The sequence below is a fragment of the Phasianus colchicus genome, chromosome 1 (assembly GCF_987193195.1).
Source record: "Phasianus colchicus chromosome 1, bPhaCol1.hap1.1, whole genome shotgun sequence".
In the NCBI taxonomy this organism is placed as follows: Eukaryota; Metazoa; Chordata; class Aves; order Galliformes; family Phasianidae; genus Phasianus; species Phasianus colchicus.
This window is the reverse complement of record NC_143436.1, coordinates 13,869,443-13,892,807: the sequence shown is the minus strand read 5'-3', so window position 1 is coordinate 13,892,807 and position 23,365 is coordinate 13,869,443. Positions and strand designations below refer to the sequence as shown.

Below are 23,365 nucleotides of genomic sequence, written 5' to 3'. Positions count from 1 at the left end.
AGACCTCCTCACTGTAGTCTCTCCAGTTTATGCCATATTCCTGATGTCCTTCCACCTGCTTTTTTTGGCTAGAGTTCTGCAATACTTAACAAATTTGTCATTTTTTCCGTGGCTGACGGAATTAATTACTCTCCTAAGGCAGTATTTCACCTGCCTATTTCTGTTTGTAAGCTGGTATGGTCTTAAGGGATATGTGCTTTCTTCCACCACATAAATCTGGTTGAAAATGAAAAACCAAGGAGGAGAAATAACTGTCCTTTGTGTGATTAGTGACCCTGCTTTCTTATTCCAGAAGATCTGCTGTATTCCCCTCATGTAGGAGGCAATAGTTCTTCAGTAATGACTGTAGCAGGTCCTACCATTATGTGCTTTGTACCAATCTGTGAAAGGTTTGTGTACTTCATTCTTTTCTCAGTCCTCTGAAAAAATTTAGGACAGTGGGAAGTGTACAGAGACACATAAGACAAGGGGAACATGTCAGTTTCCAGTTAAGCCATAGGAATCAGAGTCATGTACCATTGACCATGCACTGCAGCCTGTGGACATCCTTTTACTCAGTTTCCTAGCTTTGTAATCTGCCTTATGTATTGTGGATGCACCAGTTGCATCTCTGTAATTAGTGCTGAATTGAGTGCTTGTTAAGAAATGGGGTTAATTTGACTATGTGAGGATTTCCCTGTGTGGGTTGTAAAGCAAATACAGGGCTGAGGTTCCAGAATTTCATATGGTCCAACTAATCTGCAACTGCTGGCAGTGTCTTCTGGGGCCTATAGGCAGCAAAAACAGGTTGCTGCTAAAACAGTAGGCTGCTCAAAGCAAAACAATGAAATCACAGAATCATTGCAGAGCTATAAGGGTTGGGAGGGGCCTCTGGGAATGATTTAGTCCAATGATTTAGTCCAACCCCCTGCTAAAGCAGGTTCCTTACAGGGGGTTACACAGGAAACTGCCCAGGTGGGTTTTGAATATCTCCAGAGAAGGAGATTCCACAACCTCTCTGGGCACTTCTATATATTTCATAGGATCACAGAATGTCTTAGGTTATAAGGGACCATTAAGCTCATCTAATTCTAACCCACTGCTGTGGACAGGATTGTCATCAGGTTGCCCAGGGTTCCATTCAACCTAGTCGTAACAAATGTTTACGCTTTTTAGAGAGGTTGGGTACTTTGCAAATCCACAGTGAAGTTTCATTCTGTGATACAGGAAAACACACAGGTGCTTGTCAGTTTTTGTTGTTGTTGTTCTTGGAGGATAATTTAGGTGATTGAAAATTAAATATACACTTCAGAAGATTATACAAGCAGAATTTGGTGAAAACACTTTTTTATCTCAAAAAGATATAATACGTCCATTAGGCTAGAGCTAAATATGGACTTCGAGTGCTTATAAATGATCAACACATTAGCAGCCCAAAATACAGACAATCAATGTTTCACTAGATAATTAGGCACAATAGGCTGGAAAGCCTAAGACAAGGACAGAACCCTCTCCCAAACATGGGAAAAGGTGAAAAACAGAGACCTAGTTGTTGGCACTGTGTCAATATACAGACAATGGATGCTTGTTCTATTATTTATATGAACTGACTGCTTGGCAGATGCCACTGCAAAAACCTCTATTTTTAAAGTGTAGAAAAAAATAGAATTTGCTTTCCTTTATAATCACACAATGCAAAATACTAATGAAAATGTTGGCTTTCCTGTAGCTGGGAAGAAAGTATTGTCCTAATCTGCTTTCAGTCAATAAGAGACTCTAATCATTCTAGTCACATCAAAGTAGACAGAAGTGAAAAAGCATCTTTTTATGCTTTGAGATACAGGGGAAAAGAGGATGGAAATGCTTGCATACAGTTGAAAATGGTAATTCCTAATATTTTCTTCTTTGATAATGCATATTTACTGTATTGTTGTTAATCCATTCTGTACTCAGTCCTTGCAGCCAAACAAAAATGTGGTGTGTTTATAGCATTACAAAGGAAAATTCTCATAAATTATAATGTGTTGGGGCTGAGGCTGCCTGCACATCCTTCTGCTTCCAGTGCTGCAGCCGTAACTGCATTCTCTGTAATATTCAGGAAATGCAACTCTAGAATTAAATGTTCACCTAATTTATTTGTCTACCTGAAGACTTTTTTCTAATTCAAAAACTTGGTTGAAGAAAGCACTGCAATGTGTATTTAAATCAACCCCTAATCAGAGCAGCACTTCTTAAGTGCATGCAGCATAGACAGTTTTTCAGTGTTAAACCATAAGAACTTAAATCTGCTAATTAGCTTGTACAACTGATGTTACCATTTTACTGCCATATTACTCCTTTCATATTTTCTCCCAAATTTATCTATAGGAAAACATCATATTTTCATATTTTCTCTCGGTTTTTGTTTTGTTTTGTTTTGTTTGTTTTGTTTTTTAATGCCACAGAAAGCAACAAGAAACCCACCTCACCTTTACTAGAGAAATGGAAATTGTTTCCAAGCTGACTCAAAACTCAAGATGTCTTAAGATAGAGGGTGGCTTTCTCAGCTCTTCCAACTATACTAGAAGAGACTGAACATGAAAAATTAATCAGTACTTTTGAGAAAAAATAAGATGGCAAAAATGAATGGCATATTATATCATTATTTCAACTAATATATTTGACTGAAACAGGAGGGAATTTTACATGTTTAGGTGGTAGCCACATTACAAAATATGTGCAGAAGATGCGTAGGGATAGATTTTGGATCCCTGTTCTCTATATGTCTTGTAGGTGTGCGCTGGACCATGTACACAGTTGGAAATGTACTGCACACATCAGGCCAACATACAGAAGGGTGCATGGACCACTGCACATTTTGAAAGTGCCTCATCTGGAGTGTGGTTGAAGCTGTAGGTTTAAAAATGCACATTTTGCATGGGGTGCACTGAGAGAAATGTCCTGCAGGACTGGCTGTGTGCAGGCTGGGGCTGGCAACAGGAGAAGAGTTCAGTGAGCCCCTTAGAGTGCACAGATGGTGTGTGGGAGGGAGAATCAGCCCATGCTGCACGTGTTGGTTTGTCCCAACAAGTGGAGGTTTCCACCAACCTTATCCACATCCTAATGTTTCATTAATAGCAGAGCAGTCTCAGCTAATGCTGGTTGATATGGACACACATGCACTCTCTTCTGTACACGAATGCTGTCTTAACACCAAAGGCATCCAAACAATGGATATGTTGTCAGTTGGACTAGATCATCTTAGTGTTATTTCCACTCTTAATGAATCTATGATTCTATGAAAAGAAGACTTTGATTTATTTTTATTGTTATTAATTGCTGGGAAATGTCTTGTACTTGCAGGAATGTATCACTTTCTGTGTAATGTTCCAATGAGAGTAGATGATCTTGTAGGTCTTTTCCAACACTGGTGTTTCTGTGATTCTGTGATTTCCTTATTGTTTATTGGATCTTTCTAAGGAGACTTTTAACCTTCCTTCTGCATTTTCTTCTCTCAGACAGAAAACTTTCTGACTTTGTTGTTATTTTCAAAATCTCCACAAATATGCTCGTTCCACCCTCATTTTGGATTCCCAGTGCCTTTGCCACATGGGCCATCCCTGGAGGTAAATTCAGAGGCAGGAGATAAACAGAAGAGATCTTTGTTCCTCTTGTTCTGTATGTTTTGGGAACCACAGTAGAAAAAGGATGTAAAACTATTAGGAAATGTCTAAAGGATTGCTAAAAAGATGGTGAGGGGTGATGGAAGAAAGGAGAGGCTGAGGTCCCTGGGTGTGCTGGGCCCAGAGCAGAGAAGCTGAGGGAAGGGCTCATGGCAGCTGCAGCTCCTCACAGGGAGCGGAGGGCAGCGCTGAGCTCTGCTCTGTGTGACAGCGACAGGGCCCGAGGGAACGGCATGGAGCTGTGTCAGGGGAGGGGCGGGAGAAGGGCTCAGGGAAAGGGTCTGCACCACAGGGCGGTGGGCATGGCCCTGAGTTGCCCGAGTTCAAGGAGTGTTTGGACAATGCTCTCAGACATAGGGTTTGAATTCTGGGTGTTCCTGTGTGGAGCCAGAAGCTGGACTCGATGATCCTTACGGCTTCCTTCCAACTCAGAATTCTGTGACTCCGGGGTTCTGCGAATGTGGCTCGCAGACTTCAGGCCAGTACAGCAGCCCTGGCAGTTCTTTGGCCTCTAGCACACACTCCTTCTGCTGGCCATTTTAATCCTTCCTCTCTGAAGCTTTTTCACTTCTGATCCAGGCTTTTAGAGCAAGCATGCTAATTCCAACCTCTCGCACTAATGTTGACATAAATAATTGCATCTTACTTGCCAGATCTCCCTGGCAGTTCCCACTGAATATGGCCAGGACAGCTGACTTTATTTTTTTGTACCTCGGGGAAGAAACAGTTGGTTAAAGTGGGGGGGGGGAGGGGAGAGGCAGAGTCAAAACCATGGTTTTAGAATGCACACATCTAACTCCTGCTCTTTAATTAGAGTGTGTTTTTATGTCAAATGGAAGCTGAAGTGCTCAATCCTTGGAGGCATTCGGGGGCCCTGGGCAGCTCGATCTGTTGGTTGAAAATCCTGCCTGTGTCATGGGCTTGGAGCTAGATTAGTTTTAAGGTCCTTTCCAACCCAAACCATTCTGTGATTCTACGATTCTATAAGCTTGTTTTCCACGATCCTGTTGAAAACCTGTCTGAACTGTCTGTCATGAAATGGGGTAGTTTATTGCAGGAAATCTACATTCCCAGATGCCTCCTGAAGACCTCTCTGCTGGTACTTTCCCCTCTGAGGGAATGATGCTGCCAGTCCCTGTAAGAGCAGATGGAAAATGGAAGTGGATGTGAACATCTCTAAACTTGTTTCTCCCAAACTGCCCGAGGGCTTGAACAATTTCTGTAATTGCACGTGGGACAAAATTATGTCACTTAGGCTGCGTGCATGGGAGCTGGCAGCACTGCATATGAATAGAGATTTCAAACTTGTTAGTATGGTGGTCCTCTTCATCCTCCTTCACAGGTGACATAGACTATATATAATTCAAGTGTGCATTCGCAAGATCATGTTTCTTTTCTCCTTTTTGGTGACAGTCTGAAAGTCTTTGTAACCACCTGTTTTCACCTTGAGGAAATGAAGTTCATTACAGAATTCCTAGAGACAAAGCATGGAGTTGGTGATGTCTTGAAGTGATAGCAAGCCTCTGAGCCAGATAGATCCTTCCTCTGCTCAGAGTCATTTTGTCCTCTCTCAGCAGTTTATCTTCTCTGGCTTCTGTTAAAAACACATTTTCCCTTCTCTCTTACATAGCCCCAAGCAGACAGATTCATCTAGGCTAATGGAGGTGTGAAGTTAATGTATAGAGGAATCTTATTACCTCTAAGTTGTTTTTCTTTCAAAGCACTCACTTACCATGTCAGGATGTTCCTTTTCCCATCCATTTCTCTTTTATTATTCACCTCCTGGGAAAAACTGGTTCATAGCAAGGAGTTGCCTTGGGGCACAAGGAGTGTGCATGCTGCCTTTCGGCTGTGCTTGGTTGGTCAGTTGGCCACATGCTAGAAGTAGTTACCATAGAGTGACAGCAGGACTACAGGTGGTTTGGAGTAAAACCAATTAATACTTAGCAAGTGCTTTCATTTATGTGATATTTAACTACACTGAAGACTGTACAGAAACTTTTGAAAAACAGTACAGAAGTCAGTTATAGGCTTGACATATAGGCATATATGTCAAGAAAACTAACCTCTGTAATTAATTATTGAAATAAATTTCTCTGCTAAAGCTGTTTTAGATGTTGCCAATGTTATTTTTATTATAATTCCCATAAACGTTATGTAGCTTTAGACCTGAGAGTCAGTCTAGGGATCAGTATGGTTTTGGGTATGTTACACATTTTTTAAAGATAAATATCCAAATTCATGATCCCTTTCCATTAAGCTACCCATCAGGGAGGAACTAGGTCTACTCTGGTCTGCCCTGTGCTGGTGAGACCTCACTTGGAGAACTGTGTCCACATGTGAAGTCCTTTGTACAGGAGAGTCATGGACCCATTGGAGCACTTCCAGGGGAGGGCCACAAAAATGATCCAAGGGATGGAACATCTCTCCTACAAGGATGGTCTGAGAGAACTGGGGCAGTTCCGTCTGGATAAGAGAAGGCTTGGGGAAGACCTCAGCACAGCCTTTCAGTATCTAATGATGGGGGGGGGCTGTAAGAAAGAAATGGACAGGCTCTGTAGAAGGTTTGGTTGTGATAGGAAAAAGGGAAATTGCTTCCAACTGACAGATTTAGACCGGATGTAAGGAAGCAGTTTTTATAGTAAGGGTGGTAAGGCACTGGCACAGGTTGCCCAGAGAGGCGGTGGATGCCCCATCCCTGGATACCTCTAAGATCAGGCTGGACCGGGCTCTGTTCTAGCAACCTGCTCTAGCTGTAGGTGTACTTGTTCATTGCAGGGGAGTTGGTCTAGATGACCTTTAACAGTCCCTTTAAACGACTTTATGATTTTATAATCACCAACAGAGGTAATTCAATGCAGGAAAGGTACATCTTGCACTCCATTCCGAAAGTATTTTAGTTGCTGCATAATTGCACCACATTACTGGCATTTGCTCCATATATAATGCATAAATAGAGAGAAAAGCAAGTAGTTTAGCACTGGAAAAAACACAGAAGCAATGCCCTTCGTAATTCTCTGAAGCTACTCTGGCTCTGGTACAGAACTCATTCATATGCTCATTGCAAAAGTGGAGCTACCATGAGTGTGTACTGCAGGAAGTGGTACCTGTCCTGAAAAGCATTGCTGACCCTGGGCACAGATTGCTCCTGCTATAGAGCAGCAGTAATTGGCTCCTGTCAGCTATCAAGCAGGGGATAATGGACACAACAAGATTTAGACCATACTGGCTGCTGACTCTGTGTTTGAAATCCTAAAATAGTTCCATAATGAGCGTGGTAGGGACCAAAACTTTATACTAGAAACATGATCCCAGCTCTGTGCCCAAAATAATATCACTACCTGGTGAGGCTCCTCTCCAGATTCTCCTATGCTTCTGAAAAGTCCAAGCTGCAGAAAAAACAACATGCACAGAGAAGGGAGTAGCCAGAGTGCCCATCAAGAGGCCATAATATTACTTTTCTGGACACAGGAGTACAGGGAAACAGAATTTTCCTAATTGAGCAAGATACAAATTAGATCCCAATGGAGTTTTCATTTACTCCTGTTTGGTAGCTTGCAGATGAGTTTTACCTTGAGGATCCACTGTATTTGAAAAATGTAATATTAGATGTGTTTTATTGCTCTACCCTGTTAGTGTAGCTGGCACAATAGCTGAGGAAAAAACTATATATTGAGTTTCCTCTACAGACCAAGATGTTATACTCTTTCCTGACAGTTTCATAAGCAAGCCAGGTGTGATCCATTAGAGGTGGCACACAGTTGCCTGAAAAATCATTCTCATAAAGTTGCTTTCAGTATCTTACTGTTGGAATGAGACTGATTCAAGGAATAATCTGTTAATTATTTCCATTACTGAGTTGGAAAGGGCAAAGAACATATATGAAGAGTGTGTATTGAAAGAACTTTGGCTGCAAGAAATTGGAAATCAGAGTCAACAGTGATAAATACTGAAATGTTTTGAAATCAGCAAGATGAAATGAAGTTGTAACATCACAGTTAGGAATGATGAGATGAATTAAGCAATTGGAAATAAAGACTAACTAGCACTGTTAGCATAGCACTGTAAGAGAAGAGCAAATCAAATTGCATTGGATCTCTGACCGATTAGAAGTAAACAAAATTATGCATCTTTCTTCACAGTACATTAACTGACCTCTTAGCTGTTTGTAGAATTGTAGAATTGTTAATTGGAGAATTGTTAATTGGAAATATTTATTCTTTAGACAAAACTGATAAGACCTCAAGTGCTGAAACTCTGTGCAACTGCAGGTGTATCTCTTCCTCAGAGATGGAGATAGAAAGCGAGGGACAAGCAGAGACCAAGAAGGTGGTGTGTTGTTCAGAAAGTGAGCTGTCAGAAGATAGGCAGTGCAGGTTCCTCTTATTTGGACAAGTTTTCCTTGTTTTCAGAAAGGATTTCTGGGAAACATTCAATCTCTACCTTTCTATCCAGCATGTAACAGTATTGCTATATCTCACTGGATCTCGTGAATATTAATTTTCCAGGGCTGCAACTCTGCAAACATTTCTTCTTTTCTGCTCTGAGGCAGAGACGCTTCTCAGGCAAAGCAATAAGCTAAGTTCTGTGATGTGCCTGCTTTTACTCATGTCTCTCACTGAATGCCTGTGTGAGTGTTTTATTTTACGAACATGGCCATTTTGATTTAGGAATTTTTCTTTTGCTACATACAGAAAAAATCCTGTGAATTGTTCTACAAGTTTAGAAACAAAGAGTGAAGAAAAAAGAGCACAGGCAGAAAGTAGAATCGGACTTCTGATTTAATTACTCATGCATATGCATATATAGATGAGTATGCTACATTATTTATTGTTGTCTTTTTTTTATGTCCACAGGGCTACAGCTACTCATAGGGGCCAAGTTATATTCAAGGATGCCTTAGCACAACAGCTGTGTGAGCAGGGAGGTAAGAGCAGCCATTATTTAAAAATATCTGGTAAATGTGGTTTTCCATTGTACTTGCATGCCAGTGTTACTCATCACAAAAGGAATTTGAGAAAATTATAGTCAGGACCTTCCCTGTATTCTCAAAACCAACTCTTTCTGTGGTTCCACATCTCTGATTATTGATTTGGGAAATCCAGAATTCTATCTTGTCTGAACATTGAATAACCAGAAGTTGAAGTACATCTTATTGCAACATTGAAGAATAACCAGAAGTTGAAGTACATCTTATTGCTTTATACCATTAAATTCAGCCTATAACAACTGTCTTTGGTTTACTGTCAGCATCATGAGCTGAGTTTTAATTATAGCTGCATTAACAACAAGAAAAGAATGCAGATGCCTACAGCAAAAGCTTCATTTACCATCCTGCTCACGAGCAGCTTTGCGAAGAACCTTCCTTCCCTTTTTGTGAAAGTAGGCCATCATATTTTTGCCCTTTACCAACAACTTTTGATCATTTTTATAGCGAAACAAAATGTTTGACTTACACTGAAAATCTATTTGAAAATCTAATTGTGCAGCTTATATATATAGGCTTTTGATGAATAACCTCAAAATAAGTGTCCTGTTGAGAGTTGTTGCCTACCAGCGATGCATGGCTTTGAATGCGCATCATTAAAGCAGTGGGAAGTACGGAAGGTATCCATCACTTCTGGTGACTACTTCCGTACTCTCCATAAATAGGAGAGAAAGGAATATCTGTGCTGTGTGATTTCTGTGATCCAGTTTTATCTGTAAAATTTCAGTGATATTTCCACATGAAGAGAGACATGGGCCAAATCAGTCTAAAATAAACATTTCAATATTACAAATTTGTTGTCATTTAAGCAAACAAGAAAAAAATAAAATACATACTTTTCGGCCTACTCAGTATTTCTTTTTCATATAAGCTTGGGAATATCTGTGCCATAGTTTTGTAGCAGGAAATTGTAGGACATTACTGAGAAGAATTTATTGAGGTGTGAATAAAATATGAATTGTACCTCTGTGACAGTGAGGGCAAAACACTTCAGTTTTCAGTTCCAGTATGTGAGTTTTCAGTATTTTAATATTTCAGTGGGAAATAGGGGAATTCAGAGAGGTGACTGAAGATACCAGCTAACAAGCTCCGAAGTTAGAAATAAATATATTTTGAATAAATTAGAGCAGTGTAACACAGGTGTTGGCAATCAGAAGGGAGTGTGATAATGATCTGGATGGAAGGTGATTGGACACAGCAGGTATCAGTGTTTTGCTGTGTGGAAGGAAAAATCTCTGGTGAAATTACAAAAAAGTCTTTGGTATTCAGAACAGGAGATAAATTGTACAGGCATCATGTTTTGGTGGCTGGTATAAGGAGATTTGAGAACAGGAGTACTGTCAGGAATGCCATTTGGGATGTGTTAAGGAGAATGGTGAGGATATCTCACACAGGCTACTTGCTGGATAGACATGAGAGTGAAAAAATTGATATAGTTATTAGCATAAAATTGTAAAAAGTCTCATACGGAGGTGAATTTCTCTATTGCTGCTGCATAACGAGCCCATTGCCAAAGGCAGAGCCTGCAGTAGTCAGAACAGGAAAGGAACGGACACATAAGTACAAGACATATTGAGGGAAGAGTGAGAGGGAGCCAGAGCACTGGCAATTATCAGCACAATGAAAGCTATAGGCAAGCAAGACAAAAGGAAACATACGAACATCAGTATCAGAGCTGGCAGTGTGGTCAAGGAGAATATGGGCAAAGCAAAGGATTCCCCCTGGCAGAAGAAAATACCTTGATATGCAGAGAGTAGTGAGTAGAAATCAATCAGTACAGGTTTTGACAGTCCTTGTTTCTGAGATGCTATACAAGAAGTCTTTGCTAGCAGAGCTGGCAATGTACATTGTAATTCTTTCCCTCTGCTGTTTTACGCTTCTCCAGTTTCGGAACATAACTCAACCTTAAATCAACAATTTGACAATACTTGTGTGGATTAGAACAATAACTCCTGATGATACTACATGCAGTCTCAGAGCACACAGAGACTCCACAGCATAAAGAGAAAATGAGATTTGTTTATGGCTGTGTGCAGGGAATAGAAGAAGAAGACCTGTGCCAAACCTGGGCTTCACTGTGGCTGTCCCTTTGTCTTCTCCACCACACAAACACAGAGAATCATGTCCAACACCATATCCCTCAAGATGCCTCCAGCTTCCCCATCTTGTTGTCATCTCCCAAATCCTCAACAATTTTGTGGGTTTTTTTTTTCCATAATGTTCCCTCCAATTTTCTTTACTTTGTACAAAGAGTACTAAATAACTGTGGATTTGTATTCTCCAAAATATTTGAAAATAAGGTGCTAACTCCACCACCATCAGGTTTGTCTTAATTAAGGATCATCCCGTGGTGCAGTTTTATGTGCAGCCTACAGTCTATGGCAGCCATGAATAAGTTAATTCCTTTGAAATTCCAACACACCAGCTTCTCAGAGCTTTGCTGGTTCTTCCCCAGATTTCTGTCCAGCTGTCAGTTTTCCTGACTCATCTGGTCAAAAACTCTGCCCGTTGCCCTTCTTCCAGTCCTGTCCAGCACCAGGCTACCCTCTGCCCTTTTCTTATTTCGTAAGCAGACAGTGTGCATTGCATTGGTCTTCCTTACCAGTGAGAACTATTACAACTCTTACACTATTAACATTGATTTTCCATTTTAAAGAAAAGATGCTTTCTTTGAAGCAAACCCCACTTTAATTCTGTGCAGATAATCACAGTCTCAGCAACACTAATAATATAAACAAAGGATTATTTCAGAAAGAATTAATGTGTTTATTTAAAAGTGAAGATAAAAATGCAAAACAGCAAGAAAGATTGACGGAAGTGGGGTTTTAAGGTCTGTTTCTGGCTCTAAGCATTACTTAACAGAAAGGTTGAAGTGAAAAATGTGGCACATAAAACCAAAGGGAAACTTTATAGATTTATTACAGAACATTTTTATAATAATTATTCACCAGAGGTGATATCAGCCTTCATAATAACTAGTACAAAGGATATACATGAAGACATGAAACAAGCACAGAATCTCAGAAATCATGATTGCTGTGGCTGTCTGCCCTTAGATGTGCATTAGTAAATCCTAATAGAGTTAATGGGATTTGTGCAGTGAAAAGGAATTGTATTTCTTATTTGGAAGTGAATTAGAGGATGATAAAGGGAATGGCAATGCCAAACCAGCAGCCCTATGTATAATGTAAATGGAGTAAGGAAAGACGCCACAGGGAAAGACACAATCACTTGAAAAGCTGTGTGTTCAGCATACAATAAATATTTCAAGAAGCTAGAGAGATCTTTGAGAACTGATGTGTGCTTTAAAGTTTATATGAATCTTGAAGAAGATATTAAAGGGGAAAGGAAACATAAAAACAGACAAAAAACCAAAAAAAATTTACAAGCCAAGACAGAAAATGTAGATGTGTTATAAATACTGCTAAGGAAAAGTAAGTGTGTTAATGACTGATGATAGTTATCATCATCATGATACCGTTAGTAGTATCTTTATTATTTAACAATATATTTAACTTATTCATTAATAGCAAAATGAGTGGAAAACAAGGTAAGGTAAACTAGTACAGATTTATTCATATTTATTCTTGTCTTGAGTGGAATAAAAATCTTACACCAAAAAAACACTAGTGTAACTAAAATGGAGCTGGCAAAAGATCAGACCTGTCTGCACTGCACTGTGGAACTCAGGAGAAACCATCAGCTCTGTATGAGAACAGCGATGGTGTTGGAGAAAGAGCTCATGGTGCAGGGATGGAGGCAGTTGGCACCCACATCACACTGACTGGTGTGGAAGGGCTAAGGGACCGTTGTCCCGGGCCCTCTATATACCTTTGGGCTAGTAGTACAGTTCTTTGGCATAAAGACCATGCTGGGAGATCTTTGAGCATGTTACAGAATCACATCATACAATGTCAGTTTGTCATTTAGTTCTGCCTGAGTGGAGGAGAATCAGAACCATAAAACATATAAGAGGGAAATGAAGAAGGGTATTGTTACTCCCTTCTAGTGCAGAAACATTCCTTTCAGCAGAATTCCCAGAACTTTATACAATCTCGTATTCAACACCACTGATGGTAGGAGTGATGTTCCTTTTGTAAGAAACCACTGCCTGCTCTGAGAGATGTCTCCATGTGAAAGTAAATGATGAGAACTGGCCCAGGTTCCCCTTGATTTGATAGCTTCTGCCTGAATGTTTGCAGAAGATCTTTTAGGCATGTTTTGTACCTTGTAAATATGGATTGAAGAACATTTTGACAAACAAATATGAAACAGATTGCAGGCTCTCCGGCCTGACCAGAGTAGTACTTCACAGAAGAATGAAGTTCAAGGCTGACATATTGCTCCTTGGCTTATGTGTCAGCAAGAATAATGCAGCCCTCGGGCAACACGCTGACTCTCTCTAGGGGAATGCTCAGCCTCACTTTCAACAGCAACTTTGCTTCCCAGTGGAGAGGAAGTATTGGCAAGATTCTAAACAAAAATATATGGGATTTTTTTCATCTTCATCTGGCTGCTAATGAGGAGGTTCAATTTTTTCATAATCTGCAAAATATAACATACCTTTCTTCACCTTTCAGTTACGATGAATTGCTGAGTGATGTCTAGTGGCTGCTGCTTGTTGAACTTGGTGTTTGATGCTTCTCTGGGGCATCTGTGTTTCTGTTATTAGTTTATATTAAGAAATAATGAAGTCCAAAATTTTTTAAAAAGTATTTAATATGAAGGAGTTTTAGGAGTGATTTTGGAATATCTTCGTAAACTATATTCCCTATCTATTCCTGTACACTAGATTAACTACACTGGTCTGTGGAATATGTGTGTCAATAGTACAGACTGATGTAACTGGAACATATGTTTAATTTCTAATATATAGCTGTTCTTTTCAGGTTGAACATTCATTTTGCTTATCATTAGCCATTATCATATTTCATTATTTTTGTTCTGATTTTTCCATTAGCATCAGGCTCATCAACGAATCTTGTTTCCCTCCATATATACCAGCCCCTCCAGAGTGTGCTGACATTTCCTTGCAACTTCTTTCTTATTTTCCTCCCCTCTAGTTCATCCATACTAGGACATACTTTTGTATTATTTTAATCGTTGTTAACCTTTCATTAGCCTTACTTCATCCACAGAAAATGTTAACCTTTTACTCCAAAGGATGCCTTCATTCTCCTTCATTTTATGGACACAGAGCCCCACAATGACCCCATTGACTTTTGAATTCCCCATTACTTTGAGTTTCTCACGCTTCCAGTTTGACTGTGGCCTTTCTCTCTCTGAATCACTTTCTATTGTATACTTTTTTTTCTGTGCTTTCCTTACCAAAGGGATTGCCTCGCCTTACAAGGCAAGCATCCTACATTTCCTTACATTTTCTTGTATTGTATTTGTTCATGCCTCTTAGACTGTGAGCTCTATCGAGCTCAGTTTCCTTTCTTTGCCCAGTACAATTCACCTCTTGTAAAGCTCTGTACATACCTTGGGTACTGGTTTAAAATCTAATAATAAATTCCTTTAGTTTAAAATTTCTCAAAGGGAACAAATTCTCATTCAAGCTAATGTACATTGTTAAGCCACACAAATACTGATTCTAAATTTCAGACCACCCAATCATGTATCACTATCTAAGTGAATCATGGTTTAAAAATGTATACTATGATAGCCTTTTTTCCTCCCTCAGACTGAAGTACTGTAGTTTTTTCTTTTAATTTTGATCTTTGCAATGCTTGGTTACTCTGCACTATATAATAGTTTTTTAGCTTTCTCATTTTATGCAAGGAAATTCTGTTTTACTTCAGTCATATTGTATGGCCCACTGTACAATCTGCACTGTTTTAAAATAAGTAGTTCTGTGAATGGATGAAAAAAGACAGAAGAAAATTCTTCTAATTTTCTGTGATGTTCTACATTTATAATATTTTGAGGACCTAAACTACAACACTTGAGGACCAACACAGTGGTATTTTGCAATGAAATGTAAAATGTAATACAGGAACTATTCTTAGGGAGATTAAAGTCTAAGATCATCACTCATTAAGTGGTAACTTCACAGTCTTTTGTTGTATTCAGCAGTAGAAATTGAATTACAAATTAGATGGAGGAATACCTGAGGCAAAAATGCTTGGGCTTCTTAGATCCTATAAAGACTTGGGGAACAAAATCAGCCTCCTCATCATAAAATCTTTATTTGTAAGAACAGCCTTTTGTCCAACACCAAGTGTTTGCTTAGCTGCACATGTAGTTTTTAAATGAGAAGTAATACTACTAGTAGTAGTAATATTACGTATGTGCACAGTTTCCTTCATTTCAGTCTATTGCTAAGCAGTTTTGTTTTGCAATATACAATGCATATAATTGAAAAGGCTTTTTAGGAAAAATCAAATGCTGTATAAATGGCCAGTTATAATTTAAAAAATAATGCTGAAGGCAAAGAAATTTGTAAATATAAAAAATGCAAGTTTGTCCTGTACATGCACCTTTTGGCTGAATAATGACATTTTGCATAAATTCAGAAAGTACCATTAGTGATAGTGTGCGCTCGAAGCTCGACTGCCTTCTGCAGAAAGCTTCCAAAGAGCAACACCAAGCAACCTGAGATGAATGAGAATTTAGTCTTTCATTTAATTTTGAGGTCTGAATTGCTTTTGTTGGAGAGGAACGTCTCTTTCAATTGAGTTTCTCTCGCAGGCTAATGAAATTTGCTCAGCCAGCTAACAAGTCTGTCCATGACCTGGCCTGACGTGGCCGTTCTCCTAGAAGAGCACCAGCAGCGGCTCTCAGCCACGCCTGTCCTTACAGATCCCCTCTTGTGCTGACCCAGAACTAATGAAAAGGGTTAATACAGAGCATCAGAGACAGAGGTCTTATTTTAGGCTTAACCACTAGCAACATCAGGAGTATTTCAAATCTCACACCACAGTGTATTTCCTTTCCTGCAGGCAAAAAAACCAACAGAGCAGCTGCATTGTTCTACCTAGGAAACAATTCAGCTAATCCAAGTTAATCCATTTCTTCTACGCAAAGAGTTTCTAAAGTCTTATAAGAAGTATATACATGCCTCCGTGGAGAAGAACAATGTTTGGGAGTGCAAAATACAAATGCTGCCTTTTCCTGGGCAGTATCCACCAGCATTACCGTGGAGGCAGTGCCAAGATCTAGCTTGCAGTTGGTGTCCAATTGGTCCAGCTTGTATAAAGTTGTGATGAAAGTTTGGGCCACTGCTAGTCATAATGAGCATTTCTGCTCGGGAAGACAAATTGGCTGCTGCTCACACCTTTACATGGATCATTTTCTTCTATAAAAATACATTGTGTTAGAATCATAAAATCACAGAATCTTTGAGGTCTTTAAGACCCTTAAGATCATCAAATCCAGCCATCACCTGACACTACAAGTCCACTACTAAAACACGTCCCTAAGCACCACATCCACACATCTCTTAAATTCCTCCAGAGGTAGTGACTCCACCACCTCCCCAGGCAGCCTGTTCTAATGCTGAACTGCTCTTTCCATGTAGAAATTCTTCCCAACACCTAATCTAAACTTCCTCTGGTGCAACTTGAGGCCATTTCCTTGCATCCTGTTAGATGCAAAAGAAAAAAAACATTTCATATTTCTTTCCTGTCTGCAATTTCTGTACAACATAAGTCCCTTAAGAATGTCCTTGCTCTCTGCTGCAGTGAAGCTTTCAGTGGCCATGTTGTTGTCTTCAGCACTGTCTGGTTACTTTATGGTGTAAAAGATGGCAGTCTCCTGTGTTGTAAGTCAGCTGAGGGAAAGCCACCTGCCTGAGCTAAATCCATACTGCTTGCCATCCTTTTCTGATCAGCAGATACCTTGCTTGTTTCTTGCTCCATCTTCTTAATCACGAACATTCCCATGCAATATTGCAGTTTCATTACAAAATGTCGTGCCTCTAATCAAATCAAATGGTTAAGGAGAAAATAGGAAGATAAAAAATGAAATTTCTGATATTTGTCTCGGATGACTGTGTGTGAGGGCCCTACACAGCTTGCTGCATTCATTTTTAATTTTTTTTCTAAATTTTTAAAAATTGGTCAGATGTTGTGACAAAAATTGCAGTATTTCAGTAATTTTTTTTGCCATATTATAAAGAAATAAGGACTATGACATGATTTAGGTCAGTGCTCAACAAGAAAGTCAGAATCATCTTTTCTCTTTTACTTGTGTTCTGTTTTCTGAAGTACAACACAGCTAGAAATATAGCCACTTTTATGAGGTACTGAGAGGCAAACAAGATAGCTGCTTCCCATGAGCTCACTGATATGTGCTCTTTGAATGAGATGTAACATATTTGGGATTTAACACTGGGTGAAGTTATCACTGTAGTAGCTACTATGCAGTATCTAGCACTCTGTTCTACCTTGCCTGAATTCTTTGTTTATATATGTATTTATGTTCTGTTTTCATTTGTGTAACTTTACACCAAGATTCCTGTTTCAAAGCGTTAGGAAATGATTACTGAATCAAGTTTAGTCATTTCAAATGCACATACCCATATACAGTGTGTCATTAATATATTCTACTATTTTGTGAAAGGATCTACTAGGGAATCAGTTCAGCAGTCCATGCAAAAATGTGCTCAAAAATAAGTGTTGATTCAGTGATATGATGAGATAATCCCTTATTTGTTGCACTAGGTAAAGTAGGGTTTTTCCTTCCAGCAATGTGCCTAGTAAAATGTTGTCTTGAGCAGCATAAATGGTCAAAATATGGATTTTTTTTTTTGCTTCCCTTAGACTTTATTTCTTTTATTCAACTTAATTTTCACTCTCCTAGTAAATTATTAAATTACTGACTCTTATTCTGAGCTGTTTCTAGTATTTCATAATCCTTGACTAGAAGTAATCTTTCTTACCTTGCTGTCCAACAATTTATATATTTCATTTATTATTGGTGCTTATTTTAATCAGAGAATATTTATTTATTTTTAGCTCCTATTATATTTGTATAACTCTTAATGTGTCATATTTTTCATAATTAAAATGTCTGAAGAGTTGACTTAGTAGAACACGCTGCTAGAATTTGTTTTATGCCAAACTGATCTTTAATGCTGCAATTAAGCACTGATCAGAGCAGATATTCATGCACTGTGTGTCTTTGTTCTCCACAGCTCCAACAGAAGCTCCATTACATCCTCACCTAGGTAGGTGATTTGTCATTCTTACTACTAGAACTCAGAAACACTAACTTTGTTATAATAAACAATCCGTAAGGTCACATGAAACTAGCTCTGGGGAATTCAAATAAAAATGAAACTAATATAAAATGAATTGAATTATGTCTAACTCTGATTAGTTGTTTTTTCATTGTGATTTTTATTGTTGTTTATTTATTGCCTTTGAGCCTTTGCAGTGTGAGTATATCACGCTGCAGAAATTTTCTTTCTAGCTCTGCGTTAGAGCTACCATTTGAATAAGGACAAATAACCTCCACTGTGGGAGATTGCTGTCACACCAGAGCAGGGTTACTGGGAAGGTTTTGTCCCTGTGCACCTCCACCCAGCAGCAGGGTGTCCCACAGAGCACTAACCTGCACCCATCAACAGCTGAGCTGTAAGTTAGTAATTGCAGATGAGACTGCAGCATCTTTGCTCATCCTGAATAGAAGGTGATAGTCACTTAATTCATTTCCTGCAAGTATGTGTAGAAAAAGTGTCTGCTTAATACAACTACTGGAACAAGTTTCAGGGTTTGAGTGTTTTGGCCATTAATATATAAATGAAACAGTAAACTTAGGGTAAAAACTGAAATCCGAAGCTTGCAGGTTAATGGTTGGAAACACTTGTGTAATCTCACTCACAGCTTAGGCATCTTGAATGAATAGGCCTTTACTTCCACCTCCACTGACTGCAGCAGAAAATCCCAATGAACTCATGGCTTTTTGCTTGTGAGTTATCAGAATGGACCTCCTGACTTTTAGAAACAGAGTACTCTCATGAGGACATCTCATCTCCCCTCGTGCCAGTGCTTCCAAATTATGGATTTGGAAGTTGGTTTTTTTTCTGAACTTTCAGAAGAAACAACAGATGTTAAAACATTAAGCATGTATTTGTCAGAACTGGAAAACAAGAGGTGATTACACTGGATTTTTTCATATGATGTTTTCTTTTGTTCTAGCTGAAATGCACAGTGACAGCATCATCCTACGAGATGACTTTGACTCTTACCATCAGCAAGAATTGAATCCTAGCATGTGGTGAGTTTCAGACTTCGTACACACATTTCAGTAAATTAAAACATTCTGGTTATTACAGAGTATTATATTAATTCCTAGATACCTCAGCTCACATTGTTGTAACCTTATGTATGCCTTTACTCCATAAAGATGTAAATATACTAGCTTATTAATTTATTGATTAATGATTGAGTGAGAAATTTTTATGTCCACTGAAGTGAGCAGGAAATTATTATTCAGTTCAAATTTTGAATTAATCCAAAAATGCAAGGAGTAGAGCAGAACTCTGAATGAATGATTTTGTGTGAAAATGTTGATTTCTTCATATCAAAGCATTTGAATGCTTGAATTTTGTTTTTTGATTATTTTTTCATTTCCTGTTGATGTAATACGTATTTCTGGTGAAGCTAACTATAGTAAAACTCATTTTAAACTGAGATAAGATACTTCCAAAACATTCAAAGTAGAAAATCAACTGGAGTTGAAATTTATGTCAGTTCATTTCAGTTCAATTCATTTCATAAATGTTACTAATTTCATTAATTTCATTCATACAAGACAGGGATATTTTAGTGAGTTACTTTATCTCTTTCAGACAAAATGTGCCTTTTAGCAGTTACTGCATTTGTTATTTAGGAATACATTTGTTCTTTTAAATCTGATTTAGTTTTCCTTTTTATTAAGGTCTCTCCCAGTTTCCTGTATGTGCAGGTCTTTTGCATTTCACCATCTCATGTAAAAAGATTACGGTTTATGAAATGCTAGATATTTTTCTTTTTGCATATATTTATTGTAACAGGTTTTAGTATGTGCCTACTATTTTTCCTCCTTTTGTTCCTTTTGTATTTTCTCTTTAAATGTTTTTCTGGACAGACGCATTAAGGACCTGGAATGCTGTAATATAAAAAAAAAAAAACCAACCAACTATTTTTCTTATGTGAATGAATAGATCAAGGACTCTTAATGGGTAACAGAATAGCTGCCAAGGTAGATAGCTTTAGCTGCAGCGTGTTAAATGGACTTGAGTGGAAGGAAATGAGAGGAGGCATTATTTCCCTGCAGATGTCTCATAACTCACAGAGAGCCTGTCTGTTGGGAGCCTCCATAATTTATTTATTCATTGCTCTCTTATCTTCAAATTCATCCTTGCTTTTCAGAAGTCTCAACAGAGAAATTTCAGTCTAAAAGAGGCCCTTGTGTCCTGCTCTTTTTGTCTCTGAGATTTGGATGTGGTCTCTATGGAATAACCTTGACCCACCTTGGCTGGTGGGTCTGTGCATAGAGGTGTGTGCTTGGAGAGAGTCCTAAAACTCACTGCAGTCCTGCAATGGATGCCTTGATATTCTTGTAATGACACCAGAAAGGCAATGTCTTCGGCAAGGCTCAATGGAAGTGGAGCACAAATAAAACTATAATGAGGTGTCATGAGCTTTTCTGCATAAAGGATTTCTGCAGTAGCTCTCCCTCCAGTGAAGAGCTGCTTAGTGGCAGGAAGCTCACTCTCATTTGGTTGTCTTGTGGGAGTTAAATCAGGGATTATTAGCAGTTTACACCATCCCCCCTAAAATTGCATTTTTCCCCTGGCAGCTGCTAAAATCCCATCTTTATCACAAACAATTGCAGTGAGTGCTGGAGCAGGATTTCCAGCCCCACTCTGGCCCTGCTCCTCTGTGCTCTGAGCACAGGAGCAGCTGCCTGCTGCACCAACCCTCCGGCAGCGCCTTGTCACCAGGGGCCAGTTAAACTAAGCCCCTCTAATAATTTCTAAAGCCATTATTTGTGTAAAGATGAAAAGAGAGAAGTTAATATTTTCCTCTGGCCTTTTCTTTCCAGATCCTATGCAACGCTGGCTTGGTGTGATTAGCATTGTCACAGCTTCTGTACCACTCTCTGCACACACAACTCCAGCAAGATGTGTACAGTCCAAGTGCACAAGCAAAGCCTTTTGTAGCTTATGTGTGTGCCTAATTCTGAGTCCCAGCAGAGCTAGAGTGCCACCCCACATCAAATAGCTATTTTGCACAATGGCACTATATGATTTTGAGAGTGTCTGCTTGTTTTAATATAGATTTCTGATCTTTGAAATGCATTACAAGACGCATCCTACCCAGCAGCCATTTGTTCCTTCAGAGGCTTAGGAAATGAGAGGGATGGCCATGGGCGTTTCTGGAGGTGTGAGGTGAAAAGAAAGGAAGGGATGGGATAGGGCTCTTTGTAATCAGAAAAATCACAATATCTGGGAATGGGTTCCTGATAAAAATCACAGTTTGGTAATAAAGAGAAAACAGGAAAAATTGAAGTGGGAAAGAAAGAGGAAAGGAAGAGGCAGCAAGGAAACATCAGGTGAAGGAGGAAACAGGGAGGGCTTCTGTACTGGGAATGCAGGAACTGAAGCATCTTTCTTTTCTTTCATTTTCTTGGGACTCAGCCACCATGGAGATTTCCTTGTGGGTTGTGTTCAACTGAGTTTTCTACTTCCCTCTTCCAGAAAGCAATACTGTCAGAATGTGACTATTTCTAAAGTTGCCAAACTTTAGAAGCATACAAACTTATTTATTTAAGCAAAGATTTCCTCACTTTTCTAATCACATTTGCCATGTACTTTACAAAGATCTCATTTTGTTCTGAAATAATATGACTCTTGGATTCATGAATACCCAATGTATTTCATGTCTAACATGTATTTGGTGTGTAAGGTAGTTAAGTGAGTCCTACTCTGTCATCAATACATCACATGCTAAGCAGTTCACAGCTGACCTGCAGTCCAGTTACGAAGACTGTAACTTGTATTGCATTTTTCAGTGAAGTCTAATAGCACAACTGCTTCATGGTCTATATGCTGTAAGCTGGCAGGAGTGTGTTAGTTCAGAAAGCCCAGAAACCATGGAAATAATTGATTTCCTCAGCAGAGAAAGGAAATTTGTATCATGTAAATTTGAATACAGGAAGCCCTTGCACAGGGAAGCCTGCTCTCTAGTCTTTAGGGGAGGTAAAGCTTAATAAAACTTTTCTGAAGGAAGAACTGCATGTTTCTAGAAATGTAATTTGCTTTTATGATGTTCTAGTTGATATATAAGATGAATAGTTCATAGTAGCGGCAGAGAAAGAAGATTTTGGCATTTTCTGAAACATGTGGTCTGTGCCTTGGAAGATAAAAGACCAAATGATATTTGGATGAGAAAAGGATGAGGGACCAATATAGGTGATATGTGAAAGATAGTCTAGTTCACTGGATACATGCTTCTATGATCATCTTGCCTCTATATAATCTCATAACAGAGAAGAGTAAAAAATGATGTCATATAACAACTAAAACAGTTCAAACAAGAACAAATCTAGAAGAAGATATCTTTATACCAAATGAATTAATCTTGAGACAAAGTGAGAGGGGAAAACAGATGCATAAATTAATAGTGGTTCTGGCAACTCTATGCTTTAACAACAGGGATGTAGATAACAAGGAATTCAGTACATTTGAAAAAGGAAAACTCTACGTGGAAGCTGTTGCTGAATAAACTCTCTCAATTTAGTGCCATATTTCATCTCAAAGCCCATTGACACTCCAAACAGCAATTACTTACAAAAGATAAACTCCTCAAAGACAATTTGAAGAAAAGTTGAGCAAGTAAAATCAATCAGCAAGAAACAGACTCCATCACTTCTTCATAGCGTATGAGAAATGAAGAGGTACAGTGATATTTCCAGTGGCACAGAAATGGCAGAGAGCTTTGTGACAGGAGAGAGAGGTCCTAAAGTGATTTCCAAATTGCACTAAAACTGTGGGATTAAACTTCAGAAAGATTTATGTTTTAAAATCTCATGGCAGTTTGAGATGTTTACCTTCTTTATAGTCCAAACATCACAAAATACATCAGTCAATAAAATGTCCACAAACTCAGATATTGTAGAGGGAAACGAGATGACAAATAGTGATGAGGAAGCATTTCCCCTCCAGCAAAGAGAAGAACAATAGCTGAGAGAGAAGAGACTCTAGGCTGGGGATGAGAGTGATGGCAGTCTGCAGAGAAGACATCTAGATGAATATAACAAACGTCAACAGTGCCAGTGAGAACCAGCTGTGAAGAGAAAGCTGAAGTGATTTTAATGTGCTAAGACTTTATACCAGGCAGGTGAGAAAGCAAAAAGCTGCACCTAGACAGAGCGATTAATACTGTCTCCTGGTTATATGAATGGAAAAGAAATTAACCTTACTGTCTGCACCAGAGAGGAGTAAATTGGGTCATTTCTAAACACGTAATATGATGATGATGATGATCTAAGGAACACCAGATCAATTACCCTACTCTTCATACATTCCTGTCAAGCTGCTGGGCAATTTGTTGTCAGAAGTGATACATTTCAAAGAGAGCACAAAGATTTGAAGAAGGATTACCAGCAGTCATACAATTTCTAATGAGAGGAGTCATCCTAGAGAAGATGAGTGGTGATGAAAGAGCTGTATTACATTTGTAGACCACATTACAGGAGTAGAATAAATTAACAGCTAAATCATTTTATATTTATTGATATATGA

At 38.8% G+C, this 23,365-nt stretch overlaps 1 protein-coding gene across 2 annotated transcripts in view; it reads left to right on the top strand.

The window, feature by feature from the left end:
* Window positions 1-23,365, top strand: part of RELN (reelin) — a 272,506-nt gene that overhangs the window by 99,997 nt on the left and 149,144 nt on the right. For both annotated transcript variants that reach the window (XM_031595823.2, XM_031595892.2), the window contains exons 4-6: window positions 8,498-8,568; window positions 17,768-17,800; window positions 18,774-18,852. In XM_031595823.2, coding sequence (XP_031451683.2) covers window positions 8,498-8,568; window positions 17,768-17,800; window positions 18,774-18,852 — 183 coding nt within the window. The remainder of the gene's footprint in view (window positions 1-8,497; window positions 8,569-17,767; window positions 17,801-18,773; window positions 18,853-23,365) is intronic.